General features: G+C 41.5%; 1 protein-coding gene across 3 annotated transcripts; it reads left to right on the forward strand.

Moving 5' to 3' along the window:
* Positions 1-205: 205 nt before the first annotated feature.
* On the forward strand, positions 206-24,220 carry LOC106609130 (calumenin-A-like). 3 transcript variants are annotated; one of them, XM_014207601.2, is made up of 7 exons: positions 206-228; positions 11,985-12,206; positions 20,723-20,916; positions 21,124-21,290; positions 21,415-21,475; positions 22,677-22,876; positions 23,004-24,220. In XM_014207601.2, the coding sequence occupies exons 2-7, from the start codon at positions 11,986-11,988 to the stop codon at positions 23,106-23,108; spliced, it is 948 nt and encodes a 315-aa protein (XP_014063076.1). In that variant the 5' UTR covers positions 206-228; position 11,985; the 3' UTR covers positions 23,109-24,220. The 3 variants fall into 3 exon arrangements, with proteins under 3 accessions (XP_014063076.1, XP_014063074.1, XP_014063077.1); XM_014207599.2 differs by lacking the exon at positions 206-228 and adding an exon at positions 10,903-11,180; XM_014207602.2 differs by lacking the exon at positions 206-228 and adding an exon at positions 10,903-11,180 and having other exon boundaries at positions 20,723-20,904.
* The last annotated feature ends 59 nt before the right edge of the window (positions 24,221-24,279 follow it).

Here is a 24,279-nt window from a genome sequence, read left to right on the forward strand (position 1 = left end):
ATTACATTAGGGAGTGGGTCTCTGTTGTGTCTCTGTTGTGTCTGCTGGAGCAACAGTTGTAGCAGAGAGTTCCAGTCAATTATTTATACATTAGTCATTTAGCACATTTACAGGAGCAATTATGGTTAAGTGCCTTGCTCAAGGGCACATCTACAGATTTTTCACCTGATCAGCTCGGGGATCCAAACCAGTGATCTTTCGGTTATTGTCCTAACACTCTTAACCGCTGTGGGTAAAGAATTAGCAGTCTTAACTGATAAATATTTGGTTATCACGTTTTATATTTCGTTTACTGTCAGATGTCTGCATGCATAATAGAAAACATAACTAATGGTACGAAATATTAAATCATTATCCTATTATCCATTATATACATTTGTAGAAATGTGTTATGGTTTCAATAGTCTAAAAGTTTCCATTCTATTTTGTCAGTTTTCCCTCGTCTATTACTGATAAGAGAACAAATTCTATGGAGAGAACTTTCAGGGGATTTGTTTTGCCGGTCCACAGTGTTGATTTTAGCATGTAAATCTTGGTGGGACAAAGCATAATTTACTGCCTTTAACAAAAACATAGTTGAGACGCCAGATTTTTTATTTATTTTAACTAGGCAAGTCAGTTAAAAAAAATTAAAATCTTATTTACAATGACGGCCTAGGAACAGTGGGTTAAATGCCTCGTTCAGGGGCAGAACGACAGATTTTTACCTTGTCAGCTCAGGGATTCAATTCACCAACCTTTTGGTTACTGGCCCAATGCACTAACCACTAGGCTACCTGCCACTTGCTTACACTAATGTGGTTTCTACTGACAATTGAGATGTACAAACTATGGCATAAGGGGATGACGAGTGGATAAGAGGCCATCAGTAATTTTGATTAAGACATTCATGAGCGAGCTAGGACGAACATAGTCAATATGACGTGCAGACAATTTTGAAATGTACAGCGACAGAATTTGGAGCATGGGCCGTTCTTACAGTATTCTCCCTGTACACCAAATCAGAAGCATAAGATAAATAAATAGGGCATACAGTGGCAAGGAAAAAGTATGTGAACCCTTTGGAATTACCTGGATTTCTGCATAAATAGTTCATCAAATTTGATCTGATCTTCATCTGTCACAACAATAGACAGTCTGCTTAAACTAATAACACAAACAATTATGTGTTTTCATGTCTTTATTGACACATCGTGATCGAGGACATCCCCCGTCCCCCCTCCAGTGACTGTACGTACATACCCCAACCAGAAGCCATGGATTACAGGCAACATTCACACTAAGCTAAAGGGTAGAGCTGCCACTTTCAAGGTGTGGGACTCTAACCCGGAAGCTTACACGAAATCCTGCGACAAACCATCAAACAGGCTAAGCGTCAATACAGGGCTAAGATTGAATCATACTACACCGGTTCCGACGCTCATTTTATATGGCAGGGCTTGCAAACTATTACAGACTACAAGGGAAGCACAGCCGCGAGCTGCCCAGTGACATGAGCCTACCAGACTAGCTAAATCACTTCTATGCTCGCTTTGAGGCAAGCAACACTGAGGCATGCATGAGAGCATCAGCTGTTCCGGACGACTGTGTGATCACGCTCTCCGTAGCCGACGTGAGTAAGACCTTTAAACAGGTCTACAAACACAAGGCTGCGGGGCCAGACGGATTATCAGGACGTATGCTCCGGACATGTGCTGACCAACTGGCAGGTGTCTTCACTGACATTTTAAACATGTCCCTGATTGAGTCTGTAATACCAACATGTTTCCAGCAGACCACCATAGTCCCTGTGCCCAAGAACACAAAGGCAGCCTAAATGACTACAGACCTGTAGCACTCACGTACGTAGCCATGAAATGCTTTGAAAGGCTGGTAATGGCTCACATCAACACCATTATCCCAGAAACCCTAGACCCACTCCAATTTGCATACCACCCAAACAGATCCACAGATGATGCAATCTCTATTGCACTCCACACTCCACACTTTCCAACCTGGACAGAAGGAACACGTGAGAATGCTATTCATTGACTACAGCTCAGCGTTCAACACCATAGTACCCTCAATGCTCATCACTAAGCTAAGGATCCTGGGACTAAACACCTCCCTCTGCAACTAGATCCTGGACTTCCTGATGGGCCGCCCTCAGGTGGTGAGGGTAGGTAGCAACACATCTGCCACGCTGATCCTCAACACTGGAGCTCCCCAGGGGTGCGTGCTCAGTCCCTTCCTGTACTCCCTGTTCACCCACGACTGCATGGCCAGGCACGATTCCAACACCATTAAGTTTGCAGACGACACAACACTGGTAGGCCTGATCACCGACAACGACGAAACAGCCTATAGGGAGGAGGTCAGAGACCTGGCCGGGTGGTGCCAGAACAACAACCTATCCCTCAACGTAACCAAGACTAAGAAGATGATTGTGGACTACAGGAAAAGGAGGACCGAGCACGCCCCCATTCTCATCGACGGGGCTGTAGTGGAGCAGGTTGAGAGCTTCAAGTTCCTTGGTGTCCACATCAACAACAAACTAGAATGTTCCAAACACACCAAGACAGGTGTGAAGAGGGCACGACAAAGCCTATTCCCCCTCAGGAAACTAAAAATATTTGGCATGGGTCCTCAGATCCTCAAAAGGTTCTACAGCTGCACCATCGAGAGCATCCTGACTGGTTGCATCACTGCCTCGTATTGCTTGACCTCCGACCGCAAGGCACTACAGAGGGTAGAACGTATGGCCCAGTACATTACTGGGGCTAAGCTGCCTGCCATCCAGGACCCCTACACCAGGTGGTGTCAGAGGAAGGCCTTAAAAATTGTCAAAGACCCCAGCCACCCCAGTCATAGACTGTTCTCTCTGCTACTGCATGGCAAGCGGTACCAGAGTGCCAAGTCCAGGACAAAAAGGCTTCTCAACAGTTTTTACCCCCAAGCCATAAGACTCCTGAACAGGTAATCAAATGGCTACCTGGACTATTTGTATTGTGTGCCCTCCCCCCCCCCCAAACCCCTCTTTTACGCTGCTGCTACTCTCTGTTTATCATATATGCATAGTCACTTTAACTACAGTGCCTTGCGAAAGTATTCGGCCCCCTTGAACTTTTCGACCTTTTGCCACATTTCAGGCTTCAAACATAAAGATATAAAACTGTAATTTTTTGTGAAGAATCAACAACAAGTGGGACACGATCATGAAGTGGAACGAAATTTATTGGATATTTCAAACTTTTTTATTAACAAATAAAAAACTGAAATATTGGGTGTGCAAAATTATTCAGTCCCCTTAAGTTAATACTTTGTAGCGCCTCCTTTTGCTGCGATTACAGCTGTAAGTCACTTGGGGTATGTCTCTATCAGTTTTGCACATCGAGAGACTGACATTTTTGCCCATTCCTTCTTGCAAAACAGCTCGAGCTCAGTGAGGTTGGATGGAGAGCGTTTGTGAACAGCAGTTTTCAGTTCTTTCCACAGATTCTCAATTGGATTCAGGTCTGGACTTTGACTTGGCCATTCTAACACCTGGATATGTTTATTTGTGAACCATTCCATTGTAGATTTTGCTTTATGTTTTGGATCATTGTCTTGTTGGAAGACAAATCTCCGTCCCAGTCTCAGGTCTTTTGCAGACTCCATCAGGTTTTCTTCCAGAATGGTCCTGTATTTGGCTCCATCCATCTTCCCATCAATTTTAACCATCTTCCCTGCCCCTGCTGAAGAAAAGCAGGCCCAAACCATGATGATGCCACCACCATGTTTGACAGTGGGGATGGTGTGTTCAGGGTGATGAGCTGTGTTGCTTTTACGCCAAACATAACGTTTTGCATTGTTGGCAAAAAGTTCGATTTTGGTTTCATCTGACCAGAGCACCTTCTTCCACATGTTTGTGTCTCCCAGGTGGCTAGTGGCAAACTTTAAACGACACTTTTTATGGATATCTTTAAGAAATGGCTTTCTTCTTGCCACTTTTCCATAAAGGCCAGATTTGTGCAGTATACGACTGATTGTTGTCCTATGGACAGAGTCTCCCACCTCAGCTGTAGATCTCTGCAGTTCATCCAGAGTGATCATGGGCCTCTTGGCTGCATCTCTGATCAGTCTTCTCCTTGTATGAGCTGAAAGTTTAGAGAGACGGCCGGGTCTTCGTAGATTTGCAGTGGTCTGATACTCCTTCCATTTCAATATTATCGCTTGCACAGTGCTCCTTGGGATGTTTAAAGCTTGGGAAATCTTTTTGTATCCAAATCCGGCTTTAAACTTCTCCACAACAGTATCTCGGACCTGCCTGGTGTGTTCCTTGTTCTTCATGATGCTCTCTGCGCTTTAAACGGACCTCTGAGACTATCACAGAGCAGGTGCATTTATACGGAGACTTGATTACACACAGGTGGATTCTATTTATCATCATTAGTCATTTAGGTCAACATTGGATCATTCACTGAACTTCTGGAGAGAGTTTGCTGCACTGAAAGTAAAGGGGCTGAATAATTTTGCACGGCCAATTTTTCCGTTTTTTATTTGTTAAAAAGTTTGAAAAATCCAATACATTTCATTCCACTTCATGATTGTGTCCCACTTGTTGTTGATTCTTCCAAAAAAATTACAGTTTTATATCTTTATGTTTGAAGCCTGAAATGTGGCAAAAGGTCGAAAAGTTCAAGGGGGCCGAATACTTTCGCAAGGCACTGTATACATTCATGTACATACTACCTCAATTGGGTCGACCAACCAGTGCTCCCGCACATTGGCTAACCGGGCTATCTGCATTGTGTCCTGCCACCCACCACCCACCACCCGTCAACCCCTCTTTTACTGCTACTGCTACTCTCTTTTGATCATATATGCATAGTCACTTTAACCATATCTACATGTACATACTACCTCAATCAGCCTGACGAACCGCTGTCGGCATGTAGCCTCGCTACTTTTATAGCCTCGCTACTGTACAGTCGAGGCCAAAAGTTTTGAGAGTGACACAAAATTAATTTCCACAAAGTTTACTGCTTCAGTGTCTTTAGATATTTTTGTCAGATGTTACTATGGAATACTGAAGTATAATTACAAGCATTTCATAAGTGTCAAAGGCTTTTATTGACAATTACATGAAGTTGATGCAGAGTCAATATTTGCAGTGTTGACCCTTCTTTTTCAAGACCTCTGCAATCCACCCTGGCATGCTGTCAATTAACTTCTGGGCCACATCCTGACTGATGGCAGCCCATTCTTGCATAATCAATGCTTGGAGTTTGTCAGAATTTGTGGGTTTTTGTTTGTCCACCCGCCTCTTGAGGATTGACCACACGTTCTCAATGGGATTAAGGTCTGGGGAGTTTCCTGGCCATGGACCCAAATATCAATGTTTTGTTCCCTGAGCCACTTAGTTATCACTTTTGCCTTATGGCAAGGTGCTCCATCATGCTGGAAAAGGCATTGTTTGTCACCAAACTTGATGTTTTTCCTGGAGAGAAGTGGCTTCTTTGCTGCCCTTCTTGACACCAGGCCATCCTCCAAAAGTCTTTGCCTCACTGTGTGTGCAGATGCACTCACACCTGCCTGCTGCCATTCCTGAGCAAGGTCTGTACTGGTGGTGCCCCGATCCTGCAGCTGAATCAACTTTAGGAGACGGTCCTGGCGCTTGCTGGACTTTCTTGGGCGCCCTGAAGCCTTCTTCACAACAATTTTACCGCTCTCCTTGAAGTTCTTGACGATCCGATAAATGGTTGATTTAGGTGCAATCTTACTGGCAGCAATATCCTTGCCTGTGAAGCCCTTGTTGTGCAAAGCAATGATGACGGCACGTGTTTCCTTGCAGGGAACCATGTTGACAGAGGAAGAACAATGATTACAAGCACCACCCTCCTTTTGAAGCTTCCAGTCTGTTATTCGAACTCAATCAGCATGACAGAGTGATCTCCAGCCTTGTCCTCATCAACACTCACACCTGTGTTAATGAGAGATTCACTGACATGATGTCAGCTGGTCCTTTTGTGGCAGTGCTGAAATGCAGTGGAAATGTTTTTTGGGGATTCAGTTCATTTGCATGGCAAAGAGGGATTTTGCAATTAATTGCAATTCATCTGATCACTCTAAATAACATTCTGGAGTATATGCAAATTGCCATCATACAAACTGATGCGGCAGACTTTGAAAATTAATATTTGTGTCATTCTCAAAACTTTTGGCCACGACTGTATATAGCCTCGCTACTGTTATTTTTCACTGTCTTTTTACTATGGTTTTATTTCTTTACTTACCTATTATTCACCTAATACCTTTTTTGCACTATTGGTTAGAGCCTGTAAGTAAGAATTTCACTGTAAGGTCTACACCTGTTGTATTCGGCGCATGTGACAAATAAACTTTCATTTGATCTGCTCTCGAGGTCATGCCACAGCATTTTAAATCAGGTTGAGGTCAGGACTCTGACTGGGCCACTCCAGAAGGTCTATTTTCTTCTGTTGAAGCCATTCTGTTGTTGATTTACTTCTGTGTTTTGTGTCGTTGTCCTGTTGCATCACCCAACTTCTGTTGAGCATCAGTTGGCGGACTAGCCTTCCTGCAAAATGTCTTGATAAACTTTCATTTTTCTGTCGATGATAGCAAGCTGTCCAGGCCCTGAGTCAGCAAAGCAGCCCCAAACCATGAGGCTCCCTCCACCATACTTTACAGTTGGGATGAGGTTCTGATGTTGGTGTGCTGTGCCTTTTTTCTCTCCACACATAGTGTTGTGTGTTCCTTCCAAACAACTCAACTTTAGTTTAATCTGTCCACAGAATATTTTGCCAGAAGCGCTGTGAACATCCAGGTACTCTTTTGCGAACTTCAGACGTGCAGCAATGTTTTTTTTGGACAGCAGTGGCTTCTTCCGTGGTGTCCTCCCATGAACACCATTTTTGTTTAGTGTTTTATGTACCATAGACTTGTCAACAGAGATGTTCCCACACATCAGTCTCAACCTCTACACATTGGTGGAATCATCTCAAGGACTTCATCAAACTGATACCAGTGGATGTCGTCTCGAGAAGGCCAGAAAAATCTGTTTGGTCCTACACAATGCATACATTTCACCCATGTCGAGGATGATGCCTGGATAAAGGTCATCATCAAAACTACACACCACTGCCCAAGAAGACCTGCATTTCCCCACAGGTTGTGGATTTTCCTCATTTTCTGGAGCAGCCAGGACCTTCTGCCTGAAACAATGTGTGTTAAAGCAGGTCTTTCTTGAACAAATGCAGCTGACATCAGCTCACCAGGAGCAAGGCTGACCAGATTGAAAGTATGATGTTGACATGATCAGTCCAATCAACTGTAGATATTTTTTTTACCTTTATTTAACTCAGTTAAGAACAAATTATTATTTTCAATGACGGCCTAGGAACAGTGGGTTAACTGCCTTGTTCAGGGGCAGAACGACGGATTTGTACCTTGTCAGCTCGGGGATTCGAACTTGCAACACTCTAACCACTGGGCTACGCTGCCACCCCATATAATGCGACTGATCGTAACAGTTTGTTGAGAGCTGATAGTTGTCACCCGCTTCCCTTAAAAAACAATTTGCCCAACAGCCAATTCTGTTGAATCAAAAGAATTGGAAGAAAAAAAAAAGATTTCGATAGAAATATGGCTGAGAAGCAAAGAAAATTTATGGAGAGGGGGTACAAAAATGGTCAGATTAATACTGCCATTGAGAAAATTCAAAACAAATCGAGACATGATCTCTTTCAAGGACAGTCTCGCAAAAAGAAGAATTCTTGCGTCCTAACTACCTGCTATTCAAAGTGCTCTGAACAAATTAAGGGAATTGTTCACAAACATTGGCACATTCTAAGATCCGATGACAGTATCGGTAATGTGTTTTCGGACCCTCTCTTGGTTGTATTCTCGCGGGGCAGAAATCTCAGAGATCAATTGGTAAACTCTGATTTACCACCCCAAAATATCCCTGCACGTCTATTTGCGCCTCTACCGGATGGAAACTACAAGTGTAATGGCTGCGCTCAATGCAATGGCACTTACAAATGTAGATCCTTCAAACACCCCCAAACAGGGAAATAGATCCCAATCAAAGGTGTTATCATGTGCTCCACTAAAGCAGTTATTTATCTTATAACCTGTCCCTGTGGTAAAAAAAAAGTATGTGGGTAAAAAAGGCGCGAATGAAATGTACAAATCTCGGAGCATCGTAGCACCATTAGGTGCAAAAACACGACTTACCCAGTTGCGGCCCACTATTTGGAAGCAAACCACTCGATTTCGTCCCTATGTTATGTCGACATAGAACATGTCACCCTCCCTAGGAGAGGGGGTGACCTCAACAATTTACTGTTAAAATGAGAGGCTGCCTGGATCTTTAATTTAAAGACCCTTGCTCCCTTCCGTCTCAACGTAGACTTTGATCCGAAGCCATTATTGTGATTTTGCTATTCATTGTAAATGTTTGTAGGCCTATGTAGCCAAATTGTATCTATTATCATATGCTATCCATTCATGTTTTTGTATGTTCTTATGTCTGAGAATTAACAAACGATATGATTACAGACACCTGTGTGTGTTCTTTGACACTTTATAAACTAGTGACCCGTAGTGTTTGTCATTATACCCTGATGAAGACCACTTGTCTGTCGAAACGTTGGTTATTAGGTTATTCAATTATTGCATCTGAGCTCCTAGAGTGTGCGGCTCTCCTTTTCTTTTTCAAGTGTTCTACTCCACTAACCAGCACCTCGCCTAAACAGATGTGTGTTTCTTTCTACTCCAGAATCATGTGATTTGACTCATTTTATCTGTGGCCAATGACCTTGAGCATGCATGGATGGGCACTTCTAATGTAACTCTATGGTAGCACCTAAGGGGCTTGAATATTCAAGCTTTCCCAGTAGATTTTGCGTTTTTTTTTTTTTAAACTAAACCGGTGTGGCTCAAAACAGGTTGGTCTTTGCCCCACCTTCCCTGCCGGTCCAGATGTTTTAGATAGAGACTTAGGGAGCTAAATAAAATCACCTGCGGGCCCAATTTGGCCTGTTGGGGAACCCTGGCCTACAGGGAGGAGGTGAGAGCCCTGGTAGATTGGTGCCAGGAAAATAACCTCTTTCACAACGTCAACAAAATGATATAGCTGATCATGGACTACAGGAAACAGCAGAGAGAGCACGCCCCCATCCACACCGAAGGGAGCCGCAGTGGAGATGGTCAAAAGCTTCAAAGTTCCCCTGCGTGTACATCACTGAGGTCCTGAAATGGTCCCTTCACACCAACAGCTTGGTGAAGAAGGTGCAACAGCGCCTCTTCAACTTCAGGAGGCTGAAGAAATTTGGCATGGCCCCTAAGACCCTCAGGAACTTATACAGATGCACCATCGAGAGCAGCCTGTTCACCCCACTAACATCGAGAAGCTGGAGCCGAGAAACTGAATAACAACATCTATTTTCAGACCATACTGAACAAAAATATAAACGCAACATGCAACAATTTCAAAGATTTTACTGAGTTACAGTTCATTTAAGGAAATCAGTCAATTGTAATAAATTCATTAGGCCCTTATCTACAGATGTCACATGACTGGGAGTACATGGTCTTCAGTTGTGAGGCCGGTTGGACGTACCACCAAATTCACTTAGACAACGTTATGGTAGAGAACTGAACATTTAATTATCTGGCAACAGCTCTGGTGGACATTCCTGTAGTCAGCATACCAATTGCAAGCTCCCTCAAAACTTGAGACATATGTGGCATTGTGTTGTGTGACAAAACTGCACATTTTAGAGTGGCCTTTCTATTGTCCCCAGCTCAAGGTGCACCTGTGTAATGATCATGCTGTTTAATCATCTAATTGATATGCCACACCTTTCAGGTGGATGGATTATCTTGACAAAGGAGAAATGCTCACTAACAGGGATTTAAACAAATTTGTGCACAACATTTGAAAAAAATAAGCTTTTTGTGTGTATGGAACATTTCTGGAATATTTTATTTCAGCTCATGAAACATTGGACCAACACTTTACATGCTGCGTTTAGATTTTTGTTCAGTGGAGTAGATGCCAGGCGAATCAGTTTGTGTCAAGAACAGTTTCCCGCTTGTATAAAGAATGGTCCACCACCCAAAGGACATCCAGCCAACTTGACACAACTGTAGGAAGCATTGGAGTCAACATGAGCCAGCATCCCTGTTGTCGCGCATCAACGATATTGGACTCAATCACCTGTTTATTACCTCCCCTATACTTGTCAGTTCCCCACTGCTGCTTTGATTCTCGTCTCTTTGTGTTTCACAGTTCTGACGCTGTTCCTGTCCGTGTACCTGCTTCTCTTCTGCAGAGTCGTTCCTTACGCATGTGTACATTTATCCGGTGTATATAGTAAAAGATTGCATTTGGATTAATTGGATTTGTTCTGACATTTCAAGATTTTATTTGTGTACTTTGGCATTTTATCTGCATTGTTATGAGCTAGTAACAAGCATTTAGCTGCACCTGCTATAACATATGCTAAACTGTGTACTGACCCCAAAACTATTTTTAATTTATTTTTCAGTCAATGTTGCACATGCAACATCCTCTACCATACCCATCTCCCCATAAACGTAGTACTTAATCAGCAGCATACATTTTGGTCTTGTCCAAGATACTGAAGCCAGCAAGTTAAAGTTGTCAGGTCCACTCAAGACAGATGACTGAAATACAGTATGGCGAGAAGAACATTTTAACTTTATATGTATTTCTATTTTATCCTATGTTCAACAGCAACTGAAACACATGTCCATGTAAACTTCAGTGGATGATGACAGTTCTAGAAATATTTACTCAAATTTGGGGACGTGGCAATTAGTAGCCAATCAGGTGCCCAGGATGAGGTTTCAGGCAAAAGGACAGCAGCGAAGATTTTAACCAACGTAAATACATTCTCTAAAACACGATTGGTTCAAACACTACAAACTTTCGTGTAATCCAATTAAACGTAAATGCGATGAATAAACGTTTTATTGTGGAACATGAAGTCATCCGCCGAATGTGCCTTTTTGCTGAAGTGGACCAATCAAAGCTCGTGAAGGCTCATATCTATAATCTCATTGGATCTCCTTTAAGAACGAAAAGTGCCGATGCTGGGGTGTTTATTAAACTGTTGGCTTGTGAAACAGACATAGTGTACATATTGTGTCTGGAATCATCAGCCAGGAAGGTAATACTATGATATTACTTATCTTACAAGCTAATATTGATGCGTTGATAGTGTTACTTTGTATGATCAGCTAACCCTAAATGGTAGGATTTGCAATTCAGGCGCATTCCAATAGTCTGACGAGAGCTAGCGGCTAGCAGCCGATCTTATTATGATGAAGAGACTGAATACAACATATCTTACATTACTGTCAACAACTGATTTCTGGTTTGTTGTTCCACATTTTGTAAAGTAGCGAAATGGAACATTTTGCATAAACAGTGTAGTCCGTGTGTGAATGGTGTATATGTTGATACATTGTTACAATCTGTGCCTTTATTTGTGTGCAGACAGCCAAAAGCTACATTCTTTCCACTTTACCGTTATAGTGAGCAATTTTGTTATTGCATTTCCCTGATCTGTATTCAATTACTGTAAACTATTTAAAAACGTCAGTGTTACAAATACCACATCATGAATGCACTGCCATGCAGACATGTATTTGGCTTTCCTGCCTGACTCATATGTCGTGTCTACAAGACTATTTTCTTCCGTTTTTTAAATGTTCTATCACAAGTCTATGCTGACATGCTGCCAGAAGCAGCAGTTTAATAAACAACCAACAGTTGATCATGTGAAACAAGTCCTGTAACACCATAATGTCAAAGAGCCTGTCAAAGAAGCAGAGCTACACATGTTTAAATTCCCTAAGACCTGGATCAGCCCTAATGAGCAGCAGATGCAGATGCTGCCTGTGAGCTAGTCACAGGCTTTGATGTTAACACTCTGGAATAGGTGTCTTTAATACCTCTGTCTCTCTCATAGGATGGAGATCAGGCCATTGCTCATGTGCTTTGCCCTCTGCGTGGTCTATGCCACCAGTAAACCCACAGAGAAAAAGGAACGCATTCACCACGATGCACCTCTAAGCAGCCGCGAGCATGACGATGCTCAGGGCTTCGACTACGACCACGATGCCTTCCTAGGACAAAAGGAGGCCAAGTCTTTTGACGACCTCAGCCCAGAGGAGAGCAAGCGCAGGCTAGGGTGAGTAGGCTCAAGTCTCTGCCTGGTTGCGTCTCAATAGTCCAATGTGGCCACCTTTCCTGGGTCGGCTGTGCATCAATAGTATCAAGTTGAGGATAGGGCTGTGACGGTAATTGAATAACTATGTAACTGATGATTACGGATGAAGAGCGTCATGAAAATAAAACTATTTAAATATTACTACATTCATTTTAGGATTAAAAAAAATATTATTTTCATGTAGATAACCTGTACCTAATAGCGGGAGTGTTTGCAAATGTTTTGTTAACATAGTTTGTCTATTAAACATTCTACATCTCTTTTCAACTTACCTTTGCTTGAGCAGCTAATTGCTTGATGAGCGGGATGTAGAGTGCTATAGGCTAGGGCACTTCAGTTAAAACATTGTTTGATGTGTGGACTTTTTTTATACAATGCACATTTTCATTGCTTGCTAGTAAATAAATAAATCGGTCTTCTTTAAAAAAAAGTTTGGGTGTTTCTGACTTCATTAATTATTCAACAGCCGTCGACAAGGTTGTTTTGGCTCTGAGGCCTATAATGCTCTGTTGTGTCAAATGGACAATTCGCCAAGCCTCTCCAACCAGGCATGGTATAATTTGATACAGAATCTTTTCTTAAATTATAGACTAATCAACGCTGATCAGGCCAGGTTCTGGCCAATATGCTGCCCTGAACTAGACCAAAAAAATTGCTGTCCTCCTATCCCCGCAAAGTATTATAGTAGCCTAGGCCCACTAGGCACTTTTAGGAATTCCCATGTGGTAGGCTACTGTTTGTAAAACAGGCAATTTACTATGAATTCCTGTAATCTGGTTACATACATTTCTGTAAATGCATGTATTAATTAGTCATTTACCGTTCTCATTCATTCTGAGTGGAAATGTTGTTTGCACTGTTCAGAACCTGCTACACTTGTGACAAACATGTTTTGATTTATTTCATACCATAATTTACGCGCTCCATATGAGCATGTCTGGTTTCTCTGACCTGTTAATGTTGACGGAGCGCATGCACCTGAACACGCATAGAAGTACCTGGCCTGCTTCTCGCAAATGTCAAAAGTAGGAAAGTGCCCTGCTGGGCTTCTAAGTCATATTTTCTTCACCTCACACTGTAAGTCAATGAAGTCCATTATAATAGTTCCTCACAGTATTTGAAAAATCTTTCCAACCCCACGATAATCAACATCGCTGATAAATAGGCTTTGGACATGTTGTGTGTATTTGTTTCTATTTTAATGATGGTCAATTTCATCTTCATACTAAGGCATAGCTGTCCCCTTCATACTTTAATTATCTTGCATCCTACTCTCAGGAAAGGCTAATGTAGGCCAAGGTTTTTTTTATTATGTTTTAGTGAAAGAATAAATATTTGCTCTTGTGTCTGGTGGTTTTGATTGATGGGTGCTTTTATGGGGGTGTGCCTGTGTCAGTTCGCTGATTCTCTCTATAGGCCTAAATGTCCATTCAGAAAGTTTCCAAAAGTAGCCTGTCTGGACTAGGGCTGTGACGGTCACGAAATTTTGTTAGCTAGTGATTGTCAAGCAAATAACTGTCGGTCTCACGGTAATTGACCGTTTAATTAACATAAACGCATTTAGCATCTCCTGGCTTCCACACAACGCCTACAAGCCATTGATGCAGACCTTTGGGACATCTATATTTGAAAAAGTCTAATAAATCCATGTAAAATAGCCTACACCTTCACAATAAATACATTATTTATTTTAGACAGGTCTAAAGAAGCATGATATGAAGAAAATGTAGTCTATTTTAGATGAACAGAATAGCATACTCTGAGTTGTCCTGATCTGGCAATGCCAAATGGCTGTGGGCTACACTAGTTAATTTAGCAGACAAGATTTGCTTAGAATTCCGTGGCATTATTTTATATTTTGAAGAATACATTTTGAACAAAGCTGATTAAAATATAAATATTTTTCCAAATGATTTGAGGGAGTGCGCACATCTGGCTATTCTGTGTTGAGAGGTTAACAAAGAAATAGGTATTCCTATATGCTTAATTTAGAGTTATTAATGTTACTTTAGTTGTAATACAAACGTTGGGCTGTATGTTTTTGATTTTTAATATATTGTAAGGCTGCATGATGCGACTCTATTGCTTTGAAAATAGTCGCTTGAAACGCATGAGCTCTGCTTTGTTTTTTGCGCAGACTGTACACACTACATCACTCACTCATTCACAATTTGACAAGCATTTCATAATGCCTAGAATTTCACAGCGGTATCCCCTTTGTGTGGCTGTAATGCACCCTGAAAAAATGTATGCCTTTTGCGGCCAGTGCTGCGCACTCATCACGTGATCGGATCTTTCTCACAGGCTACAAGTGAAGACACACATCGGGGACAAAACTGCGCAAGTCCTTATCCAATTCCAAGATGCATAGGCTTCTGGACTAGGGCTGTGATGGTTCCAGGCTTCCCTGTGGCTCAGTTGGTAGAGCATGGTGTTTGCAACGCCAGCATGGTGTGTGCAACGCCAGGGTTGTGGGTTTGATTCCCACGGGGGGCCAGTACAAAAAAAAGTTAAATGTTTTAATCAAATGTATGCATTCACTACTGTAAGTCGCTCTGGATAAGAGCGTCTGCTAAATGACTTAAATGTAAATGGAAGAAATGTCCACATTTACTTTTTGTCAGTCAACAATATGAGTAGGTCTAATGAACAGCAAAAGCACTAGCCAATGTCAATCTACTATTCTCCATAGTACAAAGGTCGACCTATTCTGTGCTAGAAATAAATATTCTGGGACAGTTGTGGGATGCGATAGATCCCAAATTAATACAACCACTAGCATCAAACTTTTTTATTGAATGTGGCTGTCGCAACCAATCAGAATGTTTAGCTTAAAATGTTAATAAACTATTAGGCTATTTCTTCACATTATCAGTGCAGCAATGTGCACATGCTAGTACGCTAAAAGCGCACATTTTCCATTAGCAGAAAACATCGTTATCAAAAGTGACTGCAAATGCAATTATGCATGTAATGGTTCTTTTGTAAAGGTGCATTTTTATGGTGAATATTATCTTGCCCAAACTTGAAACTCACGCGCTGCTTATGTATGCCAGTTAGGCTCTACACCCCTTGTAAAGCGGATTAATGTGCTTTACAGTTATTTGTCCACTTTAGTTGTGATACAAACTTTATTAAAACATACAGTTGAAGTCGGAAGTTTACATACACTTAGATTGGAGTCATTAAAATTCGTTTTTCAACCACTCCATACATTTCTTGTTAACAAACTATAGTTTTGGCAAGTCGGTTAGAACATCTACTTTGTGCATGACATGAGTACTTTTTCCAACAATTGTTTACAGACAGATTATTTCACTTATAATTCACTGTATCACAGTTCAAGTGGGTCAGAAGTTTACATACACTAAGTTGACTCTGCCTTTAAACAGCTTCTGATAGGCTAATTGACATCATTTGAGTCAATTGGAAGTGTACCTGTGGATGTATTTCAAGGCCTACCTTCAAACTCAGTGTCTCTTTGCTTGACATCATTGGAAAATCAAAAGAAGTCAGCCAAGACCTCAGAAAATAAAATTGTAGACCTCCACAAGGCTGGTTCATCCTTGGGAGCAATTTCCAAACGCCTGAAGGTACCACGTTCATCTGTACAAGCAATAGTACGCAAGTATAAACACCATGGGAAGACGCAGCTGTCATATCGCTCAGGAAGGGGACCTGATCTGTCTCCTAGAGATGAATGTACTTTGGTGAGAAAAGTTCAAATCAATCACAGAACAACAGCAAAGGACCTTGTGAAGATGCTGGAGGAAACGGGTACAAATGTATCTATATCCACAGTAAAACGAGTCCTATATCGACATAACATGAAAGGCCGCTCAGCAAGGACAAGCCACCGCTCCAAAACCGCCATAAAATAGACAGATTACGGTTTGCAACTGCACATGGGGACAAAGATTGTACTTTTTGGAGAAATGTCTTCTGGTCTGATAAAATCTAAATGTAAGTGTTTGGCCATAATGACCATTGTTATGTTTGGAGGAAAAATGGGGAGGCTTGCAAGCCGAAGAACACCGTCCCAACCGTGAAGTACGAGGGTGACAGTATGTTGTGGGGGTGCTTTGCTGCAGGAGGGACTGGTGCACTTCACAAAATAAATGACATCATGTGGAAGGAAAATCATGTGGATATATTGAAGCAACATCCAGACATAAGTCAGGAAGTTAAAGCTTGGTCGCAAATGGATCTTCCAAATGGACAATGACCCCAAGCATACTGCCAAAGTTGTGGCAAAATAGCTTAAGGCCACAAAGTCAAGGTATTGGAGTGGCCATCACAAAGCCCTGACCTCAATCCTATAGAAAATGTGTGGGCAGAACTGAAAAGCGTGTGCGAGCAAGGAGGCCTAGAAACCTGACTCAGTTTCACCAGCTCTGTCAGGAGGAATGGGACAAAATTCACCTAACTTATTGTAGGAAGCTTGTGGAAGGCTACCCAAAACGTTTGACCCAAGTTAAACAATTTAAAGGCAGTGCTATCAAATACTAACTGAGTGTATGTAAACTTCTGACCCACTGGGAATGTGATGAAAGAAATAAAAGCTGAAATCAATCATTCTCTCTAGTATTATTCAGAAATTTCACATTCTTAAAATAAAGTGGTGATCCAGCTGACCTAAGACGGGGAATTTTTACTAGGATTAAATGTCAGGAATTGTGAGAAACTGAGTTTAAATGTATTTGCCTAAGGTGTATGTAAACTTCCGACTTCAACTGTATAGGCCTATGGGCTAGGCTACATGAGGTGTGCGATTATGATTAGAAAAAGTCGCAAAAACTGTGTGAATCCGGCCTTCATGGTCGAATTGCTACAAAGAAACCACTACAAAAGGACACTAAGAAGAAAAGACTTGCTTGGTCCAAGAAACACGAGCAATGGACATTAGACTGGTGGAAATCTGTCCTTTGGTCTGAGTCCGAATTTTAATGAACGGATGATCTCCGCATGTATGGTTTCCAACGTGAAGCATGGCGGTGGTGTTATGGTGTGGGGGTGCTTTTCTGGTGACTGTCAGTGATTTTATTTCGAATTCAAGACACACTTAACCAGCATGGCTACCACAGCATTCTGCAGCAATACGCCATCCCATCTGGTTTACACTTAGTCCCACTATCATTTGTTTTTCAACAGGACAATGACTCAACACAACTCCAGGCTGTGTAAGGGCTATTTTGACCAAGAATGAGAGTGATGGAGTGCTGCATCAGATGACCTGGCCTCCACAATCACCCGACCTCAACCCAATTGAGATGGTTTGGGATGAGTTGGACCGCAGTGAAGAAAAAGCAGCCAACAAGTGCTCAGCATATGTGGTAACTCCTTCAAGACTGTTGGAAAATCATTCCAGTGGATACTGGTTGAGAAAATGCCAAGAGTTTGCGAAGCTGGCACCAAGGCAAAAGGTGGCTACTTTAAAGAATCTAAAATATATTTTGATTTCTTTAACACTTTTTTTGGTCACTACATTATTCCGTGTGTTATTTCATAGTTTTGATGTCTTCACTATTATTCTACAAAGTAGAAAATAGTAAAAATAAAGAAAAACCCTTGAATGAGGTATGTGCGAACTTGACTTGTACTGTTCATTCTACACACTTTTTACAAACATGGCACTTTTTTTCTCACAGTAATTACATAGCAAAAATAAAGGAATTTGATGTACATTACATTTGGATAGATAGTATTTATACGCTATACATTATACGCTGTACATTATACATCTTGTTCAGCCATAATTATAATAGAACAATAGATTTAAACCACCCCTCAGCTACTCTCAGTCCATCCCATCTATCTCCGTAACCGCCCTCTTATGATTTCCATGTGCCATATATTTTTCACCTGTGATGGTTCACATAAATTCTGAACCTTTCTAATTGCATAGAATCTCCAGATTGTAAGTTGAAGATAAATATTTTTACTGAAAGTATTATTTTGTTGATTGTTTGACTATGGCTTTCCAAATGTCCAAACAGTGCTATTTGTAGGGTTCATTTTAGATCATTGTTGTGGTTTTTCAGCCATTCTTGAACCTGTGACAAGAAACAAGCTACATTGGGGCAATACCAAAATAAGTGATCTAATGATTGTCTTTTCGTAACAGAAGAGACAGAATCATTAGTTTCTTAATTTGTCGACTTAATATTTATAAGTAATAACCTGAATAATAGTAATGAAATGCCATGATGATGATAATAACAACAAAGTGTAATGGCTTGTTTCAAGTAGGCTTTTATTAAGAAGCATATCCATGTAAGCAACTGTACAGAGTTGTGACCACCCCCTATCCCTTGAACGGTTATGTCGGTGACCGTGTACATTGGTCTTGCCAATTACCGTTACCTTAAATTCTAAGACTGTCACAGCCATAGTTGAGGAGCCAATCAGAGAATGTTCATGTAGTTCGCTACCAACAAGTTACCTGTATGATAACGTGGCGGAGTAATATACATGGAAAAGTACTCATTGCAATGTAAAACATACAAGGAAGTATGTCCTCTTTTCAGTAAAAGTTAATCAACGTATAGACTTGTTTGCTTGTGTTAGGTTCTAAATGAACCTATTAAAACTCTCAGACGATTAGTAAAGCTTAAACCAAGTTTATTCACCCATTGTGTCATACAGCTGCATAAGACAAAAACATATTTCCCCCAGTGGGGGGGAGAGTGTGTGTGTGTACACAGTCGTGGCCAAAAGTTTTGAGAATGACACAAATATTAATTTCCACAAAGTTTGCTGCTTCAGTGTCTTTAAATATTTTTGTCAGATGTTACTATGGAATACTGAAGTATAATTACAAGCATTTCATAAGTGTCAAAGGCTTTTATTGACAATTACATGAAGTTGATGCAGAGTCAATATTTGCAGTGTTGACCCTTCTTTTTCAAGACCACTGCAATCCACCCTGGCATGCTGTCAATTAACTTCTGGGCCACATCCTGACTGATGGCAGCCCATTCTTGCATAATCAATGCTTGGAGTTTGTCAGAATTTGTGGGTTTTTGTTTGTCCACCCGCCTCTTGAGGATTGACCACAAGTTCTCAATGGGATTAAGGTCTGGGGAGTTTCCTGGCCATGGACCCAAATATCGATGTTTTGTTCCCCGAGCCACTTAGTTATTACTTTTGCCTTATGGCAAGGTGCTCCATCATGCTGGAAAAGGCATTGTTTGTCACCAAACTTGATGTTTTTCCTGGAGAGAAGTGGCTTCTTTGCTACCCTTCTTGACACCAGGCCATCCTCCAAAAGTCTTTGCCTCACTGTGCGTGCAGATGCACTCACACCTGCCTGCTGCCATTCCTGAGCAAGGTCTATACTGGTGGTTCCCCGATCCCGCAGCTGAATCAACTTTAGGAGACAGTCCTGGTGCTTGCTGGACTTTCTTGGGTGCCCTGAAGCCTTCTTCACAACAATTGCACCACTCTCCTTGAAGTTCTTGACGATCCGATAAATGGTTGATTTAGGTGCAATCTTACTGGCAGCAATATCCTTGCCTGTGAAGCCCTTGTTGTGCAAAGCAATGATGACGGCACGTGTTTCCTTGCAGGTATCCATGTTGACAGAGGAAGAACAATGATTACAAGCACCACCCTCCTTTTGAAGCTTCCAGTCTGTTATTCGAACTCAATCAGCATGACCAAGTGATCTCCAGCCTTGTCCTCGTCAACACTCACACCTGTGTTAATGAGAGATTCACTGACATGATGTCAGCTGGTCCTTTTGTGGCAGGGCTGAAATGCAGTGGATTCAGTTCATTTGCATCGCAAAGAGGGACTTTGCAATTCATCTGATCACTCTTCATAACATTCTGGAGTATATGCAAATTGCCATCATACAAACTGAGGCGGCAGACTTTGAAAATTAATATCTGTGTCATTCTCAAAACTTTTGGCCAAGACTGTATATACCCATCCCAATTTGGGTGGAGTCTCCTTCTCTCTAAACATTACATCTTTATTTCTAGGCAGGAACTTAAGTGATACGGCAATAAACTGTTCCTTCTCACCTAATGTGGCCTGACCTGACCTCGACCCCCTTCCTCACTAATCCACAGCTCTCCACCCTTATCAGTGCCTGCCAACATGATCGTCTTCCCTGCACTCAGTACATTCCAAGCTTAATTGCTTCCACCATATACATTCCTCCTACAGATAACCACTAACTTATGGTGTAAATCCTAGACTATGGCACCCCTCATGTCTTTAGTATAACTGATGATTAACAATTTAAAGTTTAGAAATCTGAACCCATCACCAGTAAATGGAGAGGAGGTAGAATTCCCCCTTTCCCATCATCAGATTCAAAGAACAGGCTATCACTTTCACGTAGACTGTACTAGATCTTGGTGTTGACTGTTATTACATTGGTATTGTAGTAAATATAGTTTGACCTCTTTTGAATGACATTTTTAGTTTAACAGTCTCTCTCTTTCTCGCTCTTCCCCTTTCTGATACAGTGTGATTGTAGAGAAGATTGATGGGGACAGTGATGGTTTTGTCACTGAGGTGGAGCTGAAAGCTTGGATTAAGAAGGCTCAGAAGAAGTACATCTATGAGAACGTGGACCGCCAATGGAAGGACTTTGATGTCAACAATGACGGCATGATCTCTTGGGAGGAATACAGGAATGTAACTTATGGTACCTATCTGGGTAAGAAGGGAAGGGCATGACATGAGCATGCATGAGCCCGGGAAATGCAATATGTCCAAAACAAATGTGTTGGTTATGATTGATTCGATAGTTGCAGGGCCTTTAGTATTAGTTTCACTGATTGGTTGATTTACCGTATCAATTCAGGTCAGGGTGTATCACGTGTGATTAACTAGAGATCATAGCTGCTTCCCTTTGACCCCACAGATGACCCGGAACCAGATGATGGTTACAACTACCAGCACATGATGGCGAGGGACGAGAGGCGTTTCAAAATGGCCGACCAGAACGGAGACCAGATCGCCAACAAAGAGGAGTTTACCGCCTTCCTACACCCAGAGGAGTACGACCACATGAAGCACATAGTGGTGCTGGTATGTGTGTTTCATTCTCTGTGTTCATTAGATTAAAAGGTATTTGGAAAAAATGAAACACGGAACCAGTGTTCACCGGTCGGCTCTCTAACCAGCCTCCTCTTTCTCCTTGTTTACCCCACAGGAAACCATGGAGGACATTGATAAGAATGGTGATGGTTTCATTGACCTGAATGAATACATAGGTAAGGACTGAAGTGAACATACTCTTGAGTATACAAAACATTATGAACACCTGCTCTTTCCATGACATAGACTGACCAGGTGAAGCTATGATCCCTTAAGTCAAATGAAATCACATTTTATTTATCACATGCGCTGAATACAACTGGTGTAGACTTTACTGTGAAATGCTTGCTTACGAACCTTTCCCAACGATGCAAAGTTTAAAAAATTATTGGGGGGTAAAAAGTAACACGAGGAATAAAATAAAATGTACAAGAATGGAGCTATATACAGGGAGTACTAGTACCAGATCAATGTGGAGCTATATACAGGGAGTACTAGTACCAGATCAATGTGGAGCTATATACAGGGAGTACTAGAACCAGATCAATGTGGAGTTATATACAGGGAGTACTAGAACCAGATCAATGTGGAGTTATATACAGGGAGTACTAGAACCAGATCAATGTGGAGCTATATACAGGGAGTACTAGTACCAGATCAATGTGGAGTTATATACAAGGAGTACTAGTACCAGATCAATGTGGAGCTATATACAGGGAGTACTAGTACCAGATCAATGTGGAGCTATATACAGGGAGTACTAGAACCAGATCAATGTGGAGCTATATACAGGGAGTACTAGAACCAGATCAATGTGGAGCTATATACAAGGAGTACTAGTACCAGATCAATGTGGAGCTATATACAGGGAGTACTAGAACCATATCAATGTGTACAAGGAACTTGAGGTAGATATGTACATGAAGGCAGGGTAAAGTGACTAGGCCTTATTGATGTCACTTGTTAAATCAACCTCAATCAGTGTAGATGAAGCAGAGGAGACAGGTTAAAGAAGGATTTTTAAGCCTTGAGACAACTGAGATATGGATTGTGTATTTGTGCCATGTTGATGGTGACTGGGTAAGACAAAAGATTTATATGCCTTTGAATGGGTTATGGTAGTAGGTGCCAAGCGTAGCGGTTTGTTTCCAGAACTGCAACGCTGCTGGGTTTTTCACACTCAACAGTTTCCCGTGTGTATCAAGAATGGTCCACCACCCAAATGACATCCAGCCAACTTGACACAACTGTGGGAAGCATTGCAGAAGGTGTTCCTAATGTTTGGTATAGTCACTTTATTCTGAGGTCCCCATTCAATAGATGTACTATGTTGATGTTTCTACCCTCAGACACACTTTCATCCCCCTCATTTCCTAGGTGACATGTACAACCATGAAGATGAGATGGAGGAGCCAGACTGGGTTGCTACGGAGCGTGAGCAGTTCTCAGAGTTCCGAGACAAGAACAAAGACGGGAAGATGGATCGGGAGGAGACTTTGGACTGGATCCTTCCTTCAGATTACGACCATGCAGAGGCCGAGGCCAAACACCTCGTCTACGAGTCTGACTTGAACAAGGTGAGACAATCGCTCTCTCTATTGGTTTTCTTTCTCTCTTTCTCCCCCTTTCCCTGTCTTTCTTTCACAATAGCTGTGTCTGTTTAAGCGTTCTATTGACTAAATATCCTTTTGGTTTTGATTTCAGGATGGAAAGCTCAACAAGGAAGAAATCCTGAACAAGTACGACCTGTTTGTAGGAAGTCAAGCAACTGACTTTGGCGAGGCGCTAGTACGGCATGATGAGTTTTAGGTTATTTGGTGCTAGTTAGATAAAACAGTTTTAAACTTGATTTGATAAATGATCAAATGTATTTTGTACGAAACCTATTCATACACTCCATTGTCTCCAATTAGTTTGTGGTTGATAGCACCCAATAGTTGTGTGTGTTGTGTTATTTACTGACTACCCAGCCCAACACTTAATTTTATTGTTCTGCTACATACATAGGTAGTTTAGATTGGTCATTATTTTTGCCTTGGTTTGAAATATGATGCTATACTCACAAGCACTGAATATTCCTTTTGGAGTTGTAGTAATTTATAATTCTTCCACCAAACCCTTCATATGTGGGAATTATTTGGTGTTTTTTACAGTCATGTTTTGAATGACACTGATTGTAGTGATAGCCCATAATTTCTTAGTATAGTTAGTAGATGAGAGATGCTACCCAACGTTAGCCTCATACGTTTCCTTTTACCCAGTGTGTGCCTTCTCTGAGTAGTCTTTTGGAAGCTCAACCAATGAAACCGACACGTAATATTAGAGGGTCATAGGAACGTGAGTCCACTACAGTGAAATCATCCTTCACCCTGCTCTGTTTCTCCATAAACACTCTCTTTGACCCCCTCTTCTTCATATGTACTGTATTTGTCTATCATGACTAGGGTTGTTATTACAATGTTGCCAAGTTCATCACTGCTTCTGTAGCCTTCTCTCCTGTCAATCACTGCCTCTCAATAGTCTAGAGTGGCTTCCTCGCCTCCATCTGCACTGATCTAGAAACAAATGATAGGGGAAAGAAATATGTTGGATGACCAATGTGACACAAGAAAAGGAAACCATTTTAGACTATTGAGACCCAGCACACATGTGAGCACACATCTTTCTATTGGTTACAAATAAAAGCGGTTGTACTTCCTTCCTATGGGGCATGCGGAACTGAAAGGTTGGTGCATTGCAGCGTTGTTACTGAATTCCGCTTGCTCTAAATTAAGATTATGTTGTAGTATTTACATACTTCGCAAGTGTTTATTTTCTGAGTTTATGCATAGACTGTATGGATATTCATATTTTGGATTAAATGCTTTACTTTGGATTCCACAGCCCATTTCTCAATAAAAAAACAAATTGAGTAAACTTAATTGTTCAAGTTTGAGCCTCAGTGCACATCTTCTTTTGTATGTCTGGTTGTGTTAATGAT

The sequence above is a fragment of the Salmo salar genome, chromosome ssa07 (assembly GCF_905237065.1).
Source record: "Salmo salar chromosome ssa07, Ssal_v3.1, whole genome shotgun sequence".
Lineage (NCBI taxonomy): Eukaryota > Metazoa > Chordata > Actinopteri > Salmoniformes > Salmonidae > Salmo > Salmo salar.

Bases quoted from the DNA above. Each gene is read 5' to 3' on its own strand.
- LOC106609130 (XM_014207601.2), top strand. From the start codon at position 11,986: ATGGAGATCAGGCCATTGCTCATGTGCTTTGCCCTCTGCGTGGTCTAT. The intron at 21,291-21,414 runs GTATGTGTGTTT...TTTACCCCACAG, and splicing joins TGAAGCACATAGTGGTGCTG to GAAACCATGGAGGACATTGA. The intron at 21,476-22,676 runs GTAAGGACTGAA...CTCATTTCCTAG, and splicing joins TGACCTGAATGAATACATAG to GTGACATGTACAACCATGAA.